This window comes from Lates calcarifer, linkage group LG9 (assembly GCF_001640805.2).
Source record: "Lates calcarifer isolate ASB-BC8 linkage group LG9, TLL_Latcal_v3, whole genome shotgun sequence".
Taxonomy (NCBI): Eukaryota; Metazoa; Chordata; class Actinopteri; family Centropomidae; genus Lates; species Lates calcarifer.
The window spans coordinates 1405456-1425537 of NC_066841.1; the positions used below are offsets into that span (position 1 = coordinate 1405456).

At 45.0% G+C, this 20082-nt stretch overlaps 1 protein-coding gene across 3 annotated transcripts in view; it reads right to left on the bottom strand.

The window, feature by feature from the left end:
• Positions 1-20082, bottom strand: part of ttc28 (tetratricopeptide repeat domain 28) — a 91378-nt gene that overhangs the window by 10868 nt on the left and 60428 nt on the right. For all 3 annotated transcript variants that reach the window (XM_018697109.2, XM_018697101.2, XM_018697117.2), the window contains exons 6-18: positions 14849-15070; positions 13529-13717; positions 13328-13424; positions 6662-6858; positions 6430-6583; positions 6157-6328; positions 5743-5911; positions 5482-5642; positions 4912-5400; positions 3628-3820; positions 3408-3488; positions 2939-3191; positions 1007-1116 (exon numbers count right to left, since the gene is read on the bottom strand). In XM_018697109.2, the coding sequence (XP_018552625.1) occupies positions 1007-1116; positions 2939-3191; positions 3408-3488; positions 3628-3820; positions 4912-5400; positions 5482-5642; positions 5743-5911; positions 6157-6328; positions 6430-6583; positions 6662-6858; positions 13328-13424; positions 13529-13717; positions 14849-15070 (2487 nt within the window). The remainder of the gene's footprint in view (positions 1-1006; positions 1117-2938; positions 3192-3407; positions 3489-3627; positions 3821-4911; positions 5401-5481; positions 5643-5742; positions 5912-6156; positions 6329-6429; positions 6584-6661; positions 6859-13327; positions 13425-13528; positions 13718-14848; positions 15071-20082) is intronic.

Consider the following 20082-nt stretch of genomic DNA (forward strand, 5'->3'; position numbering starts at 1 on the left):
TTTGTTTTCACTGTTAAGTTGCTCACACTGCATCATTTCTGTTTTTCTACACTAAACATTCGCTTTAGAAAAAAAGAAAAAATGCAGATAAAAAATAATACTAAGTGATTTTAAATAAGCCTGATATTAAATTCAATTCATTAATCATAAACGTATGAATCTCAGGATCAGGATTATGTAGAGATGTTGTAATTATGTCACTTTATTGGTTGTTAAATTGAATGAAATTAATAAATCCAATTAACCATCTTCAGTCCAAGTTTGTTTTGTTTCATTTTTGCAGATTTTTTATTGCATTTATTGTCTTTGTTGCTTTTAAAGAACCTAAACAAATGTAGAAAAAATGAACGATAACATGAACTGTCACTAAAATATATTGTTTCACTATTCACACACACAACTACTACAGAGAACTCTAAGGAATATATGTATAATAAACTTTATCTACAGTGAAAGCTGAGGCATGTCTGAAAATATTAATTCATCACTCTCACTGGTTCTCTCAGCTTTGTCTGTACATGACTTATAAATAAAGTTATGTTACTATTGAAACAACATGCTCAGTGTATCCCCTGATGGATAAACAGAGTCCAGAGGGTTATAACTTGATTTAATTGATCCCTATTGATCAATCATTGAGTCCAGCAGCATCTACTGCTTCCCAGGACTGTAACTTCCTGAGTCCTTTTGAAGGAACAGGACTGACAGGACTCAGGTGATCCCTGATGTCAAGCTGCTCATCCTGTCTCCACTCTCATCTCAACGAGGGCGTCTAGAGCGCGAGCAGAGGATGGTTCTACCTCAACAGATGAGGAGCGTGGTTCTGTGAACAGGAGGCAGCTGTTGCCTTTCTAAAAATGGGACTAACATCCAAAACATCCCCGGAGCAATAAATCTCTGATCCTGTCTTCACACTGGAGATGTACAGTAGGTTCTGAAGCAGGCACAAGTTAAGATACTGGGGATATGCAGCTGTGAGTGCACACACACACACACACACACACACCTGGTGTTGCGCCTCTTCCAGGTTTCCGCTGGCCCACAGAGACAGACCCAGGCGATGGCGTATCTTAGCTTCATCTTCTCTGCGACCTAACTGCTCTGCCAGACGCAGACCTGAGGAGAGGAGGGAGAGGCAGATCAGGAGCAGATCACATGCTCCTTCCTCCAGGCTGATGTGAAAATCATCTCTTTTGAACGTCCCGGCACTTTGACGCTCGTGACAACTGTTGCTGCGCAGAGGCGAACTCGTGCTGAGCCGACGGCGCTCGCATTTGCCGTTCTTTTTTCTCTCTCTCTTTCTTCCTTTTGTCTTTCTTCGCCCATGTTCTTGTTATTCTGCTGTTCTGTCTCGCTCTTCACTTTGACTCAGACACAGTTTTATCTCCTCTGCTATGAAGGCGCAGACAGTCGTGGCAGGTTGTATTTAGTTCTCATTAGGCTCTCAGACTGAGCAGAATCTCATCAATCATCAGGGTTTTTTTGGCGTTCACACTTCTCTGCCTGTTGGTGTCTGTCTGGCCCTGTGATGTTCGCTGTCTGTGTTTCCCTCTAGTGTTTGCGGAGGTTAATTGGAGGCTTCAGCTCCGTCCTCACCTCAACTCTGAGCCGAATTCTCCAGTTAATGATCAATTAAAATCCAGAGGATCTGCGAGCTAAGTGACAAACTGTGGCTGTGTCTTACAGACCTGATGAAGCCTGAACGGCTCATTTTAAATACAATTTAATTACAATTAGGTTGTGTTTTAATTACTCTCAGTCTCTGTACGAGCGCGTGTCTGCATGTTAACACATTAGGAAAGAGATTCAAATGGGATTATTTTCAACAACTATGCTAGTTTTACAACCAGAGAGAGATGAGAGACTGTGTGTTTCAAAGAGTTAGAAGAAGTTAAATCAAACAGGATTATTGACAACAAGCTGTCTGAAGGAAACACACTCCAGGGTAAACACCCCAGCACTGATCTCTTAGCCTGTGTCAGACTCATGAATACCTTTCATGCTTCTTCAGGATCTCAGAAATGCAGCTCACAATGTTTTCAGGCCTAAACAACTCTGACTTAAAATAAGTCACATGCAGATCAAAGTCTGCGCTAAGAGCCAGAGCCTCTGTAAGTGCCGTCTGTGTGACTACAGGGGAAGGTGAAGCTCTGACTAACTTTTCAGAAAATCAGACATCTGCATCTTGACTCAGGAGGCCTGACATTCCTGAGTATCCAACACCCCACTGCTTAACGGCCTGTTGTCACTTTCGTGTGAAGCTGGGAAACATTAGAAAACAAAGTCATGTTTATCACGTATTTGCATTTAGGTGGTCACCAGTATCTGTGACTTGACTTGATTTCCTCACGTGACACAGTCATTTGTTTTTGAGTCGACAGATCCAGGCTTGGCTTGTTAAAGTCGAGCAGGAACTTATTTTAGAAGTTCTTTACATCTTTCTGAGACTCTGTTGTAAAAATTTATCAAACATCACGAGGAGCTGAAATTCCACAGTGGACATTTTATGGGTTACACAGTCTAATCTGGGGAAGAGGAGCAGGTTCAGCCCGGCCTTCACGTCCTCTGAAGGACGTCCCTCTGTGTGCTGCATCCTTCAGAGGACAAAACACTGGATTTGTGATGCAGAAGCCAAAGTTGTTTTTTTTAGGCATGTTATGCTTTTAGTAATGGGTCGATCCAGCAACGCTGGATTTCCTGGGGGGAAGCAAAGTCAGAAAAACATATTTAAAGAATAAATGAAATCTGTTTTATATGTAACAACGGATTAAACGACTGTGTATGTGGAGGGCGTGCTGACTGCAGCCTCCCTCCTCTCTCTTTCAGCTCATTGTTTTGCTTTTCCAGCCCGTCTTCTCATCAGTGTTCTTCTCTACAACATTCAGGAGGTGGTGGAGACCAACAACAAGAAAACACTGGACACAAACTGAATTCTCACCTTCCTGTAGGTACATCACAGCCTGTGCATAGTTCTGCAGTGCATGGTGTATCCTTCCCAGGCTCCCGTAGGCCAGAGTTTTAGCGATCAGGTCATTGGTCTGCGCTGCCACGCTCAGGTGCTGCTCCTGAAACACCACGGCCCGCTCGTAGTTTCCCAGGGCTTCGTAGGTCAGTCCCAGGTTTCCGTAGGCTCGACCCTGGCTCCTCACACATCTGGTCTGCTCTGCTATATCCAAAGCCCGCTGGTGCCACTAGAGAAGGAGAGCTTGGTTACTAAATGATGCTGTGGGAAATACTTTGCAGAGAGTTAGACAAGACAGTCAACACCACGCTAAAAGACATGGTGTCCATCTTCTCCCCTAACTCTCAGAGACAGAGAATAAGCGTATTTCACAAAATGTCAAGCTGTTCATTTGAACGAGCGGCAGGAAATACTGAGACATGATGTATTCTGAATGTGTACAAACCTGTAGCGCTGTCTCGTTGTCTGCCATCAGCTGATAAACGCCTCCGAGAGCATCGCTCGCCTCTGCCTCCAGGGATTTATCCTGACAGTTAAAGCAGGATTTACTACACATTTCTGTGCATAATGTGCTTTTCATAAAGAAGATAATTTGTCATATTCAGCAGGGGCGAAAGGAAGAAACAGACAGGTGAACCGAGAACCTCTTGCAGGTAAATCCTTACCCCTGCTGTGCGGGCGATGTTAAGCTGGTGCTCCAGGCAGGAGAGGGCCTGCTCGTAGTTGCCCAGCTGGCTGTGTAAGGTGCCCAGCTCTCCGTAGGCCTGAGCCTTGCCCCCTCCTTCCCCACCCAGCTCATGGGCCACCACCAGCCGCTTCTCAAAGCAAACCAGCGCCTGCTGGAGACTTCCCATAGACCTGAAGAGAGGGAAGAGAAAAAGGAGGAGGAGGAGGAAGAAAGGGGAGAAAAAACCCAGGGGGTCAATCATCTATTTCTTTGCATTTGGTTTGTTCTTGTAAGAACGCCACACGGGCAATTTAAGAAAGCAAACAAGAAAGCAAAGTGGTTTGTAATAACAGGACGTTTTGATTCGGTGCTGTAGAAACAGCTCTGTGTCCTCAGAGAAAGAGAGCAAAAGAAGAAGTCTCTAAAAAGGCTGTGTTCACTGAGATAAATCAGTGGCTCTGCTCTCCTCATTACCATCTCATTCACACTCTGGAGAGCAGAAACACACTACAACAGATGGATGAAGGCAACCCATCATTAAGCCTTGTTCTTTTGTCAGTGAACATTACTTGTGTGTCTTCATATGAGAAAAGGCTAATGTGGGGATACAGTCTGTGAAGCAGCCCATCACCACAGCTGCTTCTTACCATTAAAACACTCAGTGAATTAGGATTATTTTCATTCTTATCCTGATTCTAATGTAAAATGTATGAACTGTACGCTTGAGGCATGAAAATCTCATCTCGCATCTTGCATGAGTGCTGCCCTGTACTGGAAAGGCACAGCCAAACTAATGGGAAAGCACAGAACAGAAATATCTGAAAACATGACGTAAATATTAACATGAATGTAAACAGAAAGTCCAGAGCACTGAAACGCAGCAGCTGCACGAAACAGAAGGAAGACACTTTTGATTTGCAAAGTTCTGTTAGCTTAGCTTAGCATAAAGACTGGAAACAGGGGGAAACAGCTAGCCTATACATCTCTTGATTTTAAATTTCAGTCATCAAATTATCATTTGGCTCAGGATGATCAGGCCGTCACTGAATGTTAACTGACAACTCGTGGACCCTGCTGCTGCTGTGAAGCCCTCAACCTGCCACTGAAGTGAAAACTAGTTAAAGCCTTTCAGCCATTTTTACATTTAATTAACATTTTCACAAGAGCTTTAATCACACAGCTGTCACGTTACATTTCTTCAGCTTAGAGCTCCTGAAGTTAAATTAGGCCAAAGCTTTAAACCACAAACCACTTTCTACACTTGTTTCCCGGGTCCAGCTACCTGTGTGCATTTCCGAGTCCTCTGTAGGCTTTCTCCTGGTCCTGGACGTGGTTGAGACTCTGAGCCACAGTCAGGTACTTCTCGTAGTACTGGATAGCCTCCTCGTAGTCTCCCAGAGCGTCGTAGCAGTCTGCCAGGTTCCCGTAGGCCCTGCCTCTGTCCAGCATGCTCTCAGTCCCACTCAGCTGCTGCAGCATGGCCAGCTGCTGCTCAAAATAGCCGATAGCTTCTTCAAACACCCCCATGTTCATTTTGGTGATCCCCATGTTCCCGTGGACCTGGGCCTCCAGACGGGCATCCCTGAGCCCCTGAGCCAGGCCCAGCTGGGTCTCATAACACTGGAAGGTCGTAGCGTAGTCTCCCAGCGCCATGTGCACCGCCGCCAGGTGGCCGAGGGCGCGGCACTCCCCCTGCTGATCACCTAGATCCTTTCGGACGGTCAGTTCCTGGCTGTGGAAGGACAGGGCTGTGTCCAGCTGGCGGAGCAGCCTACAGAGAGAGAGAGAGAGGGAGGGAGGGGTGAGGGAAAAGGCAGAGCAAATCACACAGCTGGAAATCTTTGTGTTTTACCTGTGAACTGATCCCAGTGCTGAGAAGGCGTCAGCCTCCATCTTCTGATCACTGACTTTCTGAGCCAGAGTTAACTGCTGCTGGTAGAACCTCACAGCTCCTGGAAGATCCCCCCGACACACACACACGTCGCCGAGGTTCCCGAAGGCCCTGAAAACTGCCTGCTGACAAATAAAACCACACACACACTGATTAACAACCGCGCCTTCTCCAGAGCACAGCTTTTTACACTTTATCATTCAGTGGACATCAGTAGGGGACCTGCGTGTTGTCCAGGGCCTGTGCCAGAGACAGCAGGTATCGCTGACACTCCTCTGCTTTGTTGTACTCCCCCAGGGCTTTGTGGGCCAGACCAAGGTTACAGTAGGCTTTTGCCTGGGCTAATTTGTCTTGGAGGTCCTTCGCCAAGGCCAGGTCCTGCTCATAATACCTGAGACATGGATGAAAAATGCAAAGCACGTCACAGTCGCTTACACTTTAAACCAAGGTGACGTTAAAGGAAGAAGTAAACATTTCATTAACACAACATGCAGTTAATGTTCACCAACATTTACTGTATACACAGAACAGTGCATTTATGTATCATGACATTAACATCCGGAGTTTATAAAGGGTCATTTGTTAGTGAGGTTTAACTGGTTTCTAACAGGAGCGTTGATGACTTCAGCGTCTGACCTGACAGCGTCTCTGTACTGTCCCAGGCAGTAGTGAGCGTAGCCGAGGTTGTGGCAAACTTTGCCTTCTCCCTCCAGATCCTGCAAACCCGGGGCCAGGGTCAGGTACTGTTGGTAGTACGGTAAGGCCTGAGCGTATTCACCTCTCCAGCTGTGGAAGTTTCCCAAGTTTGCTGGAGAAAGAAAAAAAAATCAAAAGAGTAAATTCCACTTTCCAGTGAAGGAAAATCCTCATGCCTCTGTCTTCAGTGTGTCTCCCTCTTGTCTAACTTGCCTAGCGCTCTCGCTTCGCTCTGAGTGTCTCGAAGCTCTCGTGCGATGGTCAGGTGGTGAAGGTAGTGCTGGAGAGCCCGGTCGTGGGCGCCTAGCGCCTGGTACGCCACCGCTAGGTTACCGTGCGTGGAGGCCTGCGATGGACGATCGTTCACCTGGAACACAAAGACGTTTCACAGCTCTGTTCCCAACACGAGTGTCTGAATGCTGCCTGTGAAGAGCGAGGGGTTCACCTCCAGTGAGATCTGTAGTTCCTGGCGGTGGTAGCGGACAGCTTGGTCGTAGATGCCGAGAGCGTGATAGGCGTTGCCCATGTTGCCATAGGCCCTCCCCTGGGCAGCGTAGTCACCCAGCTCCTGGGCGAAGGACAGGTGGGACTTGTGGAGCTTCAGTGCTGCTTCATACTCCCCCTTCATCTGGTGTATGATGCCTGGGACAAACAGAGGGAGGAGGGAGGCATGAAAGGAGTTCCTGCTCAGCTATCAGAGCAGCTTTTAGTCAAATATACACTTGAGTCAATTCCAAGTAAAGAGCAGTGAGGACAGACTGTGTCATTTGAAACAAGTCCAAGTCAATCTTATGTCGATCAGCAGAGCAGGATGAGTCAAAGTCAAGTTTCAAGTCATTTAAAACAAGTCAAATCAAGTCTGAAGTAACTTGAGGGAAGTCAACAGAGCAAGACTGGATTTTACCAGGTCAACTCTCAGTCTAGTCGAGTCTTCAGGGAGTCAAGTCTACAGCTCATCCAACACTGAGGTTAGAAGTAGAGAACACATGTACGAATGTTCACGTAGGAGCAGTGATGAACAAACTCAGAGAGCACATGTGTATGAATGTGAATAGAAAGCACAGCAGTGTGTCTGTCAGAGCTCCGAGTGCAGAGCAGTAAATAATTCAAAAGCTACAGAGGAAATCTGATCATCTCTGCTGCTGTGGATCTCCACACCGACTTCCTCTGTCCCTGTCCAGGGAGAAGAAACTGGAAAACGTACCAGCTCTCTGTGATGATGATGTGTCCTCCTCTGTCAACAACCCAAACGTTGGAGGAGAGAATACAAGTTAAGGAAGAAGCGTAGGACACAGAAAGACAGAGGAGGAGAGGAAGGAGGAAGGCTGGTGAATGCTGGGAGATAGAAGTTTGTCTATTTTCCAAAAAGTCCTGAAAGAAATTTGACATAATTTCAACCTTTTTCTAATAGAAAACAATTGGTTTCATGAAGTTTCTAGAATCATGTGTCCTTTTCTTTTTCCTAGAGAAGTAATCTCACTTTCTTTCCTCTTCCCAGATTTAATTTATTGTTCTAAGTGGAAAAAAACTTTTAGGCTAAAATTACTCTGCACAACTGAGATTTATTTGTTCTGCAAAACGTCAGCAGTTACACTCAGATCCTCCTCCAGCAGCTACAACATTATGACGATGCTCACAGCTAAGTGAATGGGTAATAATCCAATATTAAATCTATACGATAATAAAACAGAGGACCTTCACAGTGCGGTGTTTCTGTTTGGAGGTGAGTTTGGCTGTGACCTTCGTCTCCCCTCTTACTGTTATTGTGTTTACCTGAACACTATTAACCTGATTAGAACCAGATTGAGGCAAAACTGTGATTATTACAACTCTCCTGTAAACACATTAAGTGGGTTACCTCGGTCTGATTAACGTCCAAGTCTGAGCAAAGATAACTGGATTAACGTGATTGGGTTACACATCTACCTTTTCACATTACTGCTGCAAATAGAAACCTTTTCAGTCTGATTTCTTTTCAGTGTGTTTTCAAGCTTACAGGAGCCAGAGAGGTCCTGAGGGGAGGGAGCGGAGGAAAACTGCAGACGAGGCACAATGTACAGTGATGAAGCAAAAAAGTAGTGCACTGTAATGATTCTTCTTGCTGATGCTCTGTGAAAATCTCCAGATTAGTGACCACGTACACGTCGGACATGGTGTGAGTGTGTTTGTTTCTGCAGTAAAGACACAGAGGGCGGATGAGAGAGGGGAAGCGGGGATACAGGGGGTGTCCAGACACCAGATGGAAGAGGTTACACGTGGCGTTCACGTCAAACTGTGTGGAGGGAGGAAGAGGAGCGCGCTCAGATTCACTGACTGTAAACTCCTCCTTCCAGAAACACTGGCACATCTCCAGCTCTGTTGTACTATTTCAGACGAGGCTGGTGATGTTCTGCATTTTTCTTACTGTCAACAAACTCCATGAAAAGACCAAAACCCACAGTGAAGTGGTATCATCAGTGTTTCTGTGACGGCTGCAGCCTCGGTGCTCAGCAGGGTTTCTATTTATTCTCCTGATTTAAATGTATAAGTTTAAAATATGCAATTATCAAATGAAGCATGAATTTAGTTCATTCTGTTCTGTCGATGCTTAAGTTCTTTTATCTTTACGTTGCATTAATGTAATTCTCTGAGGCCTGTAACTTCATCTGGGCCTGAGAAAGACAGGGTGAAGTGTTTACTCTTCTATTTATGTAGATACATTTAAAACTTTATACTCGACTTTAAGTTTGTTATTTTTTCCTCTGTTTGAGCTACATTAGTTAAAACCTGCTCTGCCCAGCTGTTTGTTAAAGATTTATTTAGGTCTGCAGTTGAAAGCAGTGAACCTGCTGACAGAGAACACATTCTGGTCTTTATCAGGAATTAAGTGACAATAAGAAAATGAGAGAATAATGTCACAGTTTCTCCTTTAACCCTCCAGTCAGACGCATAAACCTCTGTGTCTGTTCAAGGCTGAAAGCTTTCGTTCCCCTTTCGTTGGCCTTTTACTGCAGCCACACTCACAATGGTTCACTATTTCATCACGCATACACCTGTGAAGCATCGTCTCATCTCCGTCACCATCAAACCTCACATGGATGATCGATGATAATTTAGTTGATGGTGCTGGAACTGAAGACTTTACAAAGCTCTTCACAATAAAGGCACAAATGGAAAAAGGCACAAGCACAGATGCTGAATGTGAAACAACAACAGCCGACAGAACAAAAGAATAATAAAACTGGGCAATGAATTAAAATTAAGTTTATAATTGCATCTTTAATTGGGCTATTATAGATGGATATTAACTGCAAAAAATGCATTCACGCTCTGAGAAACTGTTTAACAACCAACAGAATAATGATGCATATTTTATTCTTTACTCTCCGAATATCACACTCTGGTACTGAAGTGTGCACATTCTCACTGCACCATACGCTTTATAAAAACCAGTTCATGTGTGAGAAATGTTGTTCATACACATTTCACCACTGAAGTCAGACAGTGATTGAGTCAAAAGCAGAGTGTAGTGGCATGAAATATAAAGCTGTATGTTTAGAGAAATGATAAAAACTGACGCTGTGTAAGAGGCAGGGAAACGTGAGGGAGAGGAGGAGGCTGCTGATAAGGAGAGGGAGACCTCGTTCATCAGGGTCTCACGCTAAGAGGATTACAGAGAAGCCTGCAGAGTTGGCTGGAAGAACTGGTTACAGTTACACACCTCCTCCTTAACTCTGCTAACACAGGTGTGAGAGGAGCACGTGCACAAAGACACACACACACACACACAACACACACAGTCTCCCTTCAAGTCTGTAAGGCTGCCAGCTATCTGTAGACGTGCAGGACTGTGGGATTCCCCGACATGGAGGGGACGCAGTGTGGAGAGAGCGGAGCTGTGAGGATTAGAGGTGTGGAAAATTAGCTGAGATCTGATGACAGGGAATTCAGCTGAAACAGCACGGAGAGATTAGAGGAGGAGAGCGGTGATCTCCGCTCCTCCTTTCTCCACAGTGAGCTGCAAAAGGCTCTGTCAACTAAATCAGACGTGGTCAACTGCTATCTGTCTTTATGAGGCTCTTCTCCTCCATCAGCTCATTGTTTCACCTCCTTTACCCTCTCACCAGCAACAGCACCTTAACTGACCAGAGATCTTCATCACACACTGCTCCCCCTCTCTCCCATCTCATCTCCTGTCTGCAGCTTTCTGATCAGGATGAAATGTGCTTTCAGAAATGCTAACACATATTAACATGAAGCAGCAGATGACTGAGCTGTATGATGATGATCACTGCCACAGCTCAATACAATCCTGGTCTGAAAATGACTGTGGGAAACAAAGAACGCCACCGGTCCCACTGAGACAAAAGTGGCTAAATGTAAGGTAAGAAACATACCTATGAAGCTGGTGTGTGATCATTATATGTTACTGGAATGTGGTGGAAGGAGAGTGGTAATTAAGCTTTAAAAGAAACCATCACAAATCACTAAGGATTCCACTGGGCAGCACTACAGATATTTTTGGACCTGACTGAGCAGAGAGCTGAGGAGAGGAGAGGAGAGGAGAGGAGAGAGGAGAGAGGAGAGAGGAGAGGAGAGGAGAGGAGAGAGAGAGAGGAGAGGAGAGAGGAGAGAGGAGAGGAGAGAGGAGAGAGGAGAGAGAGAGGGAGAGGAGAGGAGAGGAGAGGAGAGAGGAGAGGACAAGGAAAGGTATAAGGAGACGAGAGGAATGAAAAAGGGAGAAGAGGAGAAAAAAGGTAAAAAAGTAAAAGAGAGGAGACTGGAGGAGAGGCGACAACTGGGGAAGTGAGAAGGAAACAAAGGAAGAGATGAGAGGAGGAGAGTAGTTAAGGAGAGGAGGAAACATGGGAGGAAAGGAGGAGAAGAGAGGAGAAAAGAGATCAGGAGGAGGACAGGTGGAAACAAGAAAGAGGACAAAAGAGGAAAGGTGGAATTAAAAAAGAAAGGAGGAAAGAAGAGAGGAGAAGAGAAGAGGAGAGGAAGGGAGTAAGTTGGAAAGAAAAGAAAGAGAGGAGTGGAGGGCAGGGGAGTAAACAAGGAAGGAGAGAGGAGAGATAAAGGACAAGAGGAGAGGAGGAAAACATGAAGAGGACAGGAGAGAAGGAAATAAGAGAAGAGGAGGGGAGGATGCTGTGAAGGAGAAGAGAGGAGGAAACAAGGGAGGAAAGAAGAGCAGATGAAAGGAGAGGAGGAAACAATAGAGGAGAGTGAAGGGTTGTCAAGTCAGCAGAGAGAGTCAGAGAAACGTAATCATCCATAAGAGATGATGTAAATCATTGATCTGAAGCTCGTCTGTCAGGAGAGTCAGCGACTTCACCCACACTTCACACATCAGAGGCGCTGTGTGTGCGCTCGCCTCCTGCTCAGCACAGACGCCAAATAACTCGACTTCTTCGTGCCTGAACACAACACTGAGCGACGAGGAAGCAGAACATCCTGCGCTGTGTTCATCTGAAGACGGGATGTGTTTGTGGACTGGAGCTGGTGTAACACGCTACACACACACACACACACACACACACACACACACACACACACACACACAGAGCGGCGAGTCAGCGGTGGAGTCGGGTTCACCGGCTCTCAGATATCACTGTGGCCGCAGAAACCAGAACCAACCAAAACCTTAATAAAACATGAGCGTTGATTGGCCAGAGGGGCAGAACTGCAGTCCTGTGACAGGACCTCAAACTGCACACGACCCCCCCCCCCTCCTGAGCTGTGGATTCTACAAGCTCCTACTTTTAATTTGAGCTTGAACACATCACAAAGGTAACAAATGAAGAGTTCCCTGTCAAAGCTGCAGATCAATGCAGACTGAGTTGGTCCGGCTCAGGACAACAAACCCAGTCAGTCTATTGAGTCCCGGTGGCGACAGCAGCGACAGAGCGGGTCAATGGTTACCAAGGGGACAGGTCACATGACGGTAAAAGGCTGCCGCACGCAAAACACGCTGGAGAGATGGAATAAAGACTTCTGCACTCGTCTGTTAATAGTCTCGAGGGGAGACAGTGAAAGGTGTTATCTGAAATTGCATCACTCACATACACTTTGAAATTCACACAGAAAGCAATAAAAGAAACCTCAGCGCTGACTCTGACGTCTGCATTCGTTTAAATTCAGACGTGTGGAGGCGACGCGGTGAAAGAGAAAGAAGTGAACGCTGCATTTAGAAACATCAGGGATGAGACTAAGAAGCAGAGTTAGTTTCCATGATTCTGCAGATTCACATAGTTCAATAAAAGACTTTTTAACTGCACATATAGAAACTCCACAGCCGTGTACAACCAGCTGATAAGGATTCATTTAATCCATGTGATCTGGAAGCTGTGATTAGGCAAAGATCTTCCTCGTTAGTTCTCTCAACAGTCACAATCACACCCAGAAACATCCTATAACTGACATTACAGCAGGGAGGAGAGCATTGTATAAATGAAACCTGCAGACACCGTGTTGACAGAGGGCTCACAGCTTAGAATAAATAATGTATGTCCATGTGATCTGTGACTGATCAGCTCTAGTGCCTGTCAGAGGAACAGGTTATACTCTGTAAATATACTCTGCAGCTTTCTAAAGCCTGATGCTGTGAGTTTCTACAGTTTCTATATTGTTGATAGAAACTTCTGGTGCAGTCACAGGTAGTTTGTGGTGTGTTTATTTCAGTCATCACTCATTGTATCTTTACTGAACCTTCACACACTACTCTGTCAGCTCAGATGGTGGATTGAACTGAATATGAACCAGTAATTTAAAGCCAGCGAGCTGCACACTCACCAATCCTTTCTTCTTTTATTCAGATTGTTTCTGGTGATGCTTTTCTCTTCCTGTTCATCTAGAAATCCTCCACGGTGACAGTGCAGCTTGATTATAGTTACGCTGCCTTCTCCTCATCTTCATTACTTTTCACCTCGTTCTTTAAAAGCCCAGTGGTTTGCTGCGTTCATGACACATTGGAAAGCTGGAAATTCCAAGCTCCAACTCAGAGAAAAATTTTTACTTGGAAACTCCTGACGTCATAACAACTACAATCAATAACTCTTAACAAGTCATTTCCTATTGCATGTGTTACCTCCATCCAGCTGACCCCTTCATGACCCTCAGTTAAACCTACCCAGGTTGGAAGAGGCTCGTCCCTGTGCTGCTCTGTCCTGCAGCTCCTGAGCGATCTCTAGCTGGTGTTGGTGATACTGTCGTGCCCGGTCCAGGTCCTGAGGGAACCATCATGATTCATGTTTATTTATCACAGGGACAGACAGCATGCCACAGTAACCCCGTGTAATCTAGTTATACGGTCTTATAGTTTTATACCAACCTGCATGCACCGGGCGGCGTGGCCCAGACCAGCGTACGCCCTCATCTCGATCGCTCTGTCGCTCTGCTCCTGTGCCAGCTCCAGCACTCTGGTATGGTACGATATCGCCTTGTCAAAGTCCCGCTGAGAGTGGTAGGCACTGCCCAGGTTACTGTACGCCCGCGCCTCCTCACGCCGGTTCTCCAGAGTCTGCAGACATCGACATGTCACTTCTGAAGAAACTTAGCTTGAAATGAACTCTTAGATAGATAGATGAGAAATTCACAGTTCCAGCAGCATCAACAGACTGAAGATAAAAGGTTGAAGGCATGCAATAAACATTGGGAATAATAATAAAAACACTGCTAATAAAAAACACAGACCTGTACTCCCACATGTGACCGAGTAACTAAAAACAGAGATGGAGCCCACACATATCAAACAGATGGCTGCATTTCCTGCTCAACTGTCAGAGCAGAAATTACTTTATAAACTCTCAACAGTCAGAGGATTTCACTTGAGGGAACCTTTATTCTGCTGCACATCTAATTGTCAACAGATGGTCAATTTGTTTGTTAGGACAGAAAGCTACAAACAGTGAGATGATGTTGGCTGCACTGCTGCTGGTTTGTTCTGCACTTCATCCAAAAACCAGACTGAAAGAGTGAAATGTGCTCAGATTATTGTCTCTTGTTATGTTTGTTCATAACATTTGCATGAAGAGCTGCACTGTGATATTTACAGGCTTAACTTCCACTGTCCTGAATACACATTATATGCAATAACTTTGTTATAAAAGGCTCCATTTATCAAATGACAGATGTGCTAAAATACCAACAACAACATTAGAAAAACTGCTGCTGTAAAACGCTGCAGCCCTCCTCTTTGAATTTATTATAGTCCTGAAATACAAATTAGTCCTCTCTCCATAATAATCCAAAATGTAATTACTGGATTTACAGTAGCTGATGGTTTCTACTCACTCCACCTGGGTAATGGCCTTTATTTTATGAAACAACATCTTCTGTGTGACAATAAAGACAATAAATCAAGTGTGTGCTTCTGTCATAGAAAGACACTGTGATATTATAATTATTAAAAAAACAGCTTTAATTAAAAAAAAAAAAAGAAGATTAAATCATTTCCTAAAACAGCTGCTCACTGTAGGTTTCAGCAAACATTACTCAACGTTGTTGGGGACTATTTTCAGCGGCGGATGAATCCACATTTTGTGCTTTATTGAGTATATCCAGCAGCAGAGAAGTGTGTGTGTGTGACGGAGTCAAGTTAAACCACAGTGTGTGTGTGTGTGTGTGTTCGTGGTGTAATGTAGTTCTGTACCTTTGCGATTTCCAGGTGCTGTTCGTGACACTGAACAGCGTTGGTGAAGTCTCCCAGGGCCGTGTACACGGCGCCCATGTTCCCCAGCTGCCGAGCCTCGGAGAGCTGGCACTGGGTTTGTCGTGCCAACAGGACACACTGTTTATGACTCGCCAGTGCGTTGGGGTAGTCACCGATAGCTGTGTACACGTGGCCCAGACTGCTGAGAGCGTCGGACGCAGCCTGAAATCACACACACGTCATACACTGGTTAGTGTCTAACAGCCGTCTGAACAAACACAGATTTGTTCACCAGCTCCTCTCTGACCGTCTGTCTGAGCAGGTAGAGCACAGAGGGTTTATCAGACACTGCTGCTGGTGACCAGGCTGCTGGACAGTAAAGTTGTGGGCTGTAAAACTGAAACCACAACTGTGAGCGGAGAGGCTCATGAAGACATGAAGAAATTCCCTCAAAGCATTCCTGAGATATCGCCTTCACGAGGCCAAGGACATGTATTGCGAGGTCATAGTGACCTTTGACCTTTGACCCTCGACCACCAAAATCTAATGAGCTCATCTTTGGGTCCAAGTGAACGTTTGTGCCAAATCTGAAGAAATTCCCTCGAGGCGTTCCTGAGCAATCGTGTTCACGAGAACCTGACAGACGGACGGACGACATGAAGACATAAAGCCTCGGGCCACGGCTGTCGCCTGCACGGAGGCATAAAAAGGAGGGTGTGTGTGTGTGTGTGTGTGTGAAGGGGACATTGCTTCATCCCATCCCGAATGGAAATCACACATATTGGAGGGCACAGGGGTGAAAGCTAATCTTTCACATCCTATCAGACCCTGCTGTGAGCGCGTCACCCTCTGCCACCACCACACCTGCTCTGCATCAGCTCCTCACACTTCTATTATTACTCTGATTTACTCTGCACATACGACACTTTTACTGCACTCTGAGCCGTCTAATGATTTCTAGCTCCACGTTTCCCGCTAATTACCGGCCTTCGTCTGGCGCAGGGCCACAAACTCACACACACACAAATACACACACCAAAACATACAGACTGTGTTGGATCCCTGTCTTTGAGACGGTGAGAGAAATGAGAGGCAGTTCATCTGTTCTGCCGCGCTAATTTGCTAACTAATCTTAAGGTGATTGGTATTGATCGGCGCTCTGTCAGAGGAGTCATGGGAAATATTGTGAAGTCTGAGAAACACTTTGTTTCTAATCAACCAGAAAAATGCACACAACACACACAAACAGCTACACACACACCGGTAGATTTCCTCTTAACTTATGTGCAACGTCCAACAGGTCATATTTTAAACATGTTACACAGCACTGTTTTGTAATTATAGATGATATTGAACAGGAAACATGATAATGACTCATCTGTGAACACACACTGTGATTATCAATAAACCCTGAGGTACAGACTCTCACTGTAAGACACATCTCCTCGATACAATCAGTGACAATAATGAAGTCAGAGGCTCTCACACACTCACACACACACACAGAGTCATAAATTAAAGTATGATTTTGACCTTTCAAAGCAAATAACGAGGGACAGACAGAGAAAAAGAAAAAGCTGGAGACGATAATGAAATGTTTGCAAGTTTAAAGAACGTGAGCGAGAGGAGGAGAAGCAGCTATGAATTATTAAAGAGGGCTGATTAGCATGTTCCTCACTCTTGCACTCGTCTCCTCTGTCCTTGTTTCCCTTTGTTTCCATGTGTATAACACTGTGTCCAGTAACTGATTTAAAATAGAAAAATATATTTCCATTCATATCACTCCTAACAAATGAATTCCACTCTCGTTACAGTAATTACTGACAGAGCTTTCATCACGTCCTTTCCATCCAAATTTTCAGAAAATCAGTGAAAGAAAAAACTCCATCTCTTCACTGTGGCCCAACAGCTTCCTGAGACACTTCATGTGGAGTTTTCCTTTAGTTTGTCGACACTCAGCTGCCATTATGGAGTTTGTTAGTCGAGGTAAACGGCTAGCAGAGCCTGAGTCAAAGCTAAAACGATGGAAACAAAGCAGAAACATGATTATCTGTAGTTGGGGATTGTTGGTTGGTTCTTTGGGCTGAGAGAAATGATCTCTCTCCTTCTCTTCTCTGCAGATTAATCAATAATGATGAGAGAAACTGATCCTTCAGCTGAAAAGCAGCCTGTAGATAGATCATATTAATACCTCGTCCCTTTAAATCAGCTTTAATGAGTGCTAAAAACTGTCACTGAAAACAGCCAAACTGACCTTTAGTGGAATTTACCACCTCTGATTAACATCAGGACGCTCTGGTCTTTTCATTTCTCTTCATGTGCGTTTGTGCACCAAAGACGACAGCACACATCGACTGAAATCCCCGATTCCCCAGCAAAGCGATGAGTAAACACATAAAATCCAGTTGACACATCTCCGAGGCGGAGTTCTGGGCAGGAAAGGGAGGTTTAATAAATGACGGGGAGGCCTCTGTGTGTACAGTCAACCGGCCAGACAAGTGTTTGATTTCCCTCAAGGACACAATGTTTCCTCTGCACGAGAAAACACACGAAAAAAATCCAATCGTGTTGTGTCTGAGCCTCTGAGCTGGCAGCCACCATGTGTTTATGTCTGTGTTTATACACATATAAAACAGGGAAAGACTGACAACCCTTATTATTTTACAGAGAAAGGAAATCAAACAATCGGAACATCCAGCCTGCCGTTGTTGCAGGAAAGCACCAAATCTCATTAGGAGGGTCTGTGCGGGTAAAAAGAGTAAAAAGGTGTAGAAAGGCAGAGATGGATCTCTAAACCTAATGCATGAGAGCAGAATAAGGGCGATGAATAGAGACAGAGAGAGATTAGTTAGCGTCCTCTGCGAGCTGCTGGGCGGCAGGTTTGGAAAAGCGACGCTCAATCAGCCAAAAAATATGGGCTCTTCACCCTCAGCACGGGATAAAGGAAGAAATGAGTTGTGCTGCGTCAGGAGGAAGCGACAGAGCTGAGTTACGTTGGTTCATGATGGTCTGACTCTGAACGAACAAACAGACGATGCAGAGGTGAGAAAGGGAGGAGAGGAGGAAATGGAGGTGAAGCTGTGGTATATAAGGTGAGTAAAACCAGACCCTGCTTTACCAGCTGCAGCATCAAAGTGATGTACACATTAAAACATGAATAATAATATCATCCAAGTTATTGTGAGATATACTCAAACTCACATATGAACACTTTGGTTTGTGTAAAGATTAAACAAACAAGATAAGACACAGGTTGTGGTGGGTGGAGCCAGGCTAGCTGTTTCCCTGTTTCCACTTTTTATGCTAAGCTAAGCTAACTAGCTGCTAGCTGTCATCAATCTTCTCATTTAAACATTTTTTCCCTTTAAACCATCTCCTCTGACACAAAACGAACGTCACAAACTTCACTGGAGCTGCAAAGAATTCAGCGATTAGTCGATCAATACAAATTAACTGAATGTTACTGAATAAAACGAGCATTTCTCTTCATTTTCTAACATCATACGGACAAGAAAAGAAGCGACTATTTTCCTTGAAGTTTCTAAACTTTAGTAAATTAAATTTGAGAAAAATGTAAAAGAGCCCAAGTTTGTTTTATTTTGTCTGAGCAACAGTTCTATACATGTAGACTGATACTGTAAAGGTATTGGTTAGATATCATCTCTGTGCAGGCCGTGTCTTTGTTTGGAGCATGCTGTCTGGAAACACACACAGAGCACAAACAAACACACAGCAGAGCAAACACACAGTGGGCGATATGGATTTCTGTTGATGACCATGATTGAGTCGCCTCAGGCTGTGCACCTGTGGAGGAGAAGCTCAATAATCGTCTGTCAACAGCACACACACACACACACACACACACACACACACACACACACACTCGACTGTCTCTACAGCTCACACAGGAAACAGACACCTGAGCTCGGAGAGAGAAACACGTCTGTCTGTGTTCGATCCTCAGCTTCTGTGACACAACTGTGTGTGTGGTGTGGTGTTGTGTGTGTGTGTGTGGTGTGAAATTAACGTGATGAAACTGGGAGTTAACCAAACATGGAGATGCATGGAGCAGAATCCATCCAGACTGTTCCACTGCTTTCATTAAAATGAACTCACTCTCACCCTCATTCGTCTCACTGACAGGTGTTCAATCGACCTCTCCAGATCTAGGATGCAATCACATGCTGTTAAGTGACTGTGTGTGTGTCCTGAGTGTGTGTGTGTGTGTGTGTGTGTGTGAGGGTCCAGTGGAGCCCTCGAGAACATTACAGCCGCTGTAGCACAGATTTAATAAAACCGTATATCTAACTTTATATTTCAGAGCAGAGGCCTGAAGGAGAAAGGAGGAAACTCCAGGCTCTGATCCAGCACCTGTGGGACCTGCCTAGTATCATGTAGGTCCCCCTCATGCTGCCAAAACAACGGGACCTCTGGGGGTGTCCTGTGGTGTCCAGCACCAGGACTCGCAGATGCTGGATCAGAGCAGGAGTCCGGGTCAACACGTTGAGTTAAACCTGACATGACTGATCTCAGGCTCACCGGGTTCACAGAGGAACAAAACAGTGACACGAAGAAAATGACTGATACAAGAACAGACAACTGACCCACATCCGGACACACAGCTGAACTACAGCTGTGAAACTACAAAGCCAACATGAAACACACACACACACGAGGTTTTAAATTCTCTCACACAATATTTAAGAGACAATAAAATATTCCAGAAACGTCACGAGACTAAATAAAATATGAAACCCAGTGAGACAGAACTGGATCTGCCATGATACAGTGTGTATTCTCACACTGCATCACAAGTTGGCAAAGTTAAGAAAGCAGCACACACACACACACACACACACGCACAAGCATATGGAAGTAGTTAAACGAAGGTAAACACACACAAACAACCTGACAGCTTTACTTTGTGTTTTGAGACATAAAGGGGCCAAAGTCTAATCTGTAACAGCAATCTAATTAACTATGGTTTTCACAACTGTCCAAAGTGTTTGGGAGGAAAGCCGATGAGTTTAGCTGCGGCCCGAGGCGAAGAAAAACCGCTCTGGAGAAAACAGGAGAGAGTCAGAGAGACGGGCAGGGGGAGAGGAGGGAGACGATCCAGAGGAAGGCTGAGGTTTGTGATGATGATGACGCTGTAATCTTGGCAATCTCTACAAATCTACAGTTTCACATGAACTCCTGACGTTGTCATATCACATGTGCTGCGCTGCACGGCT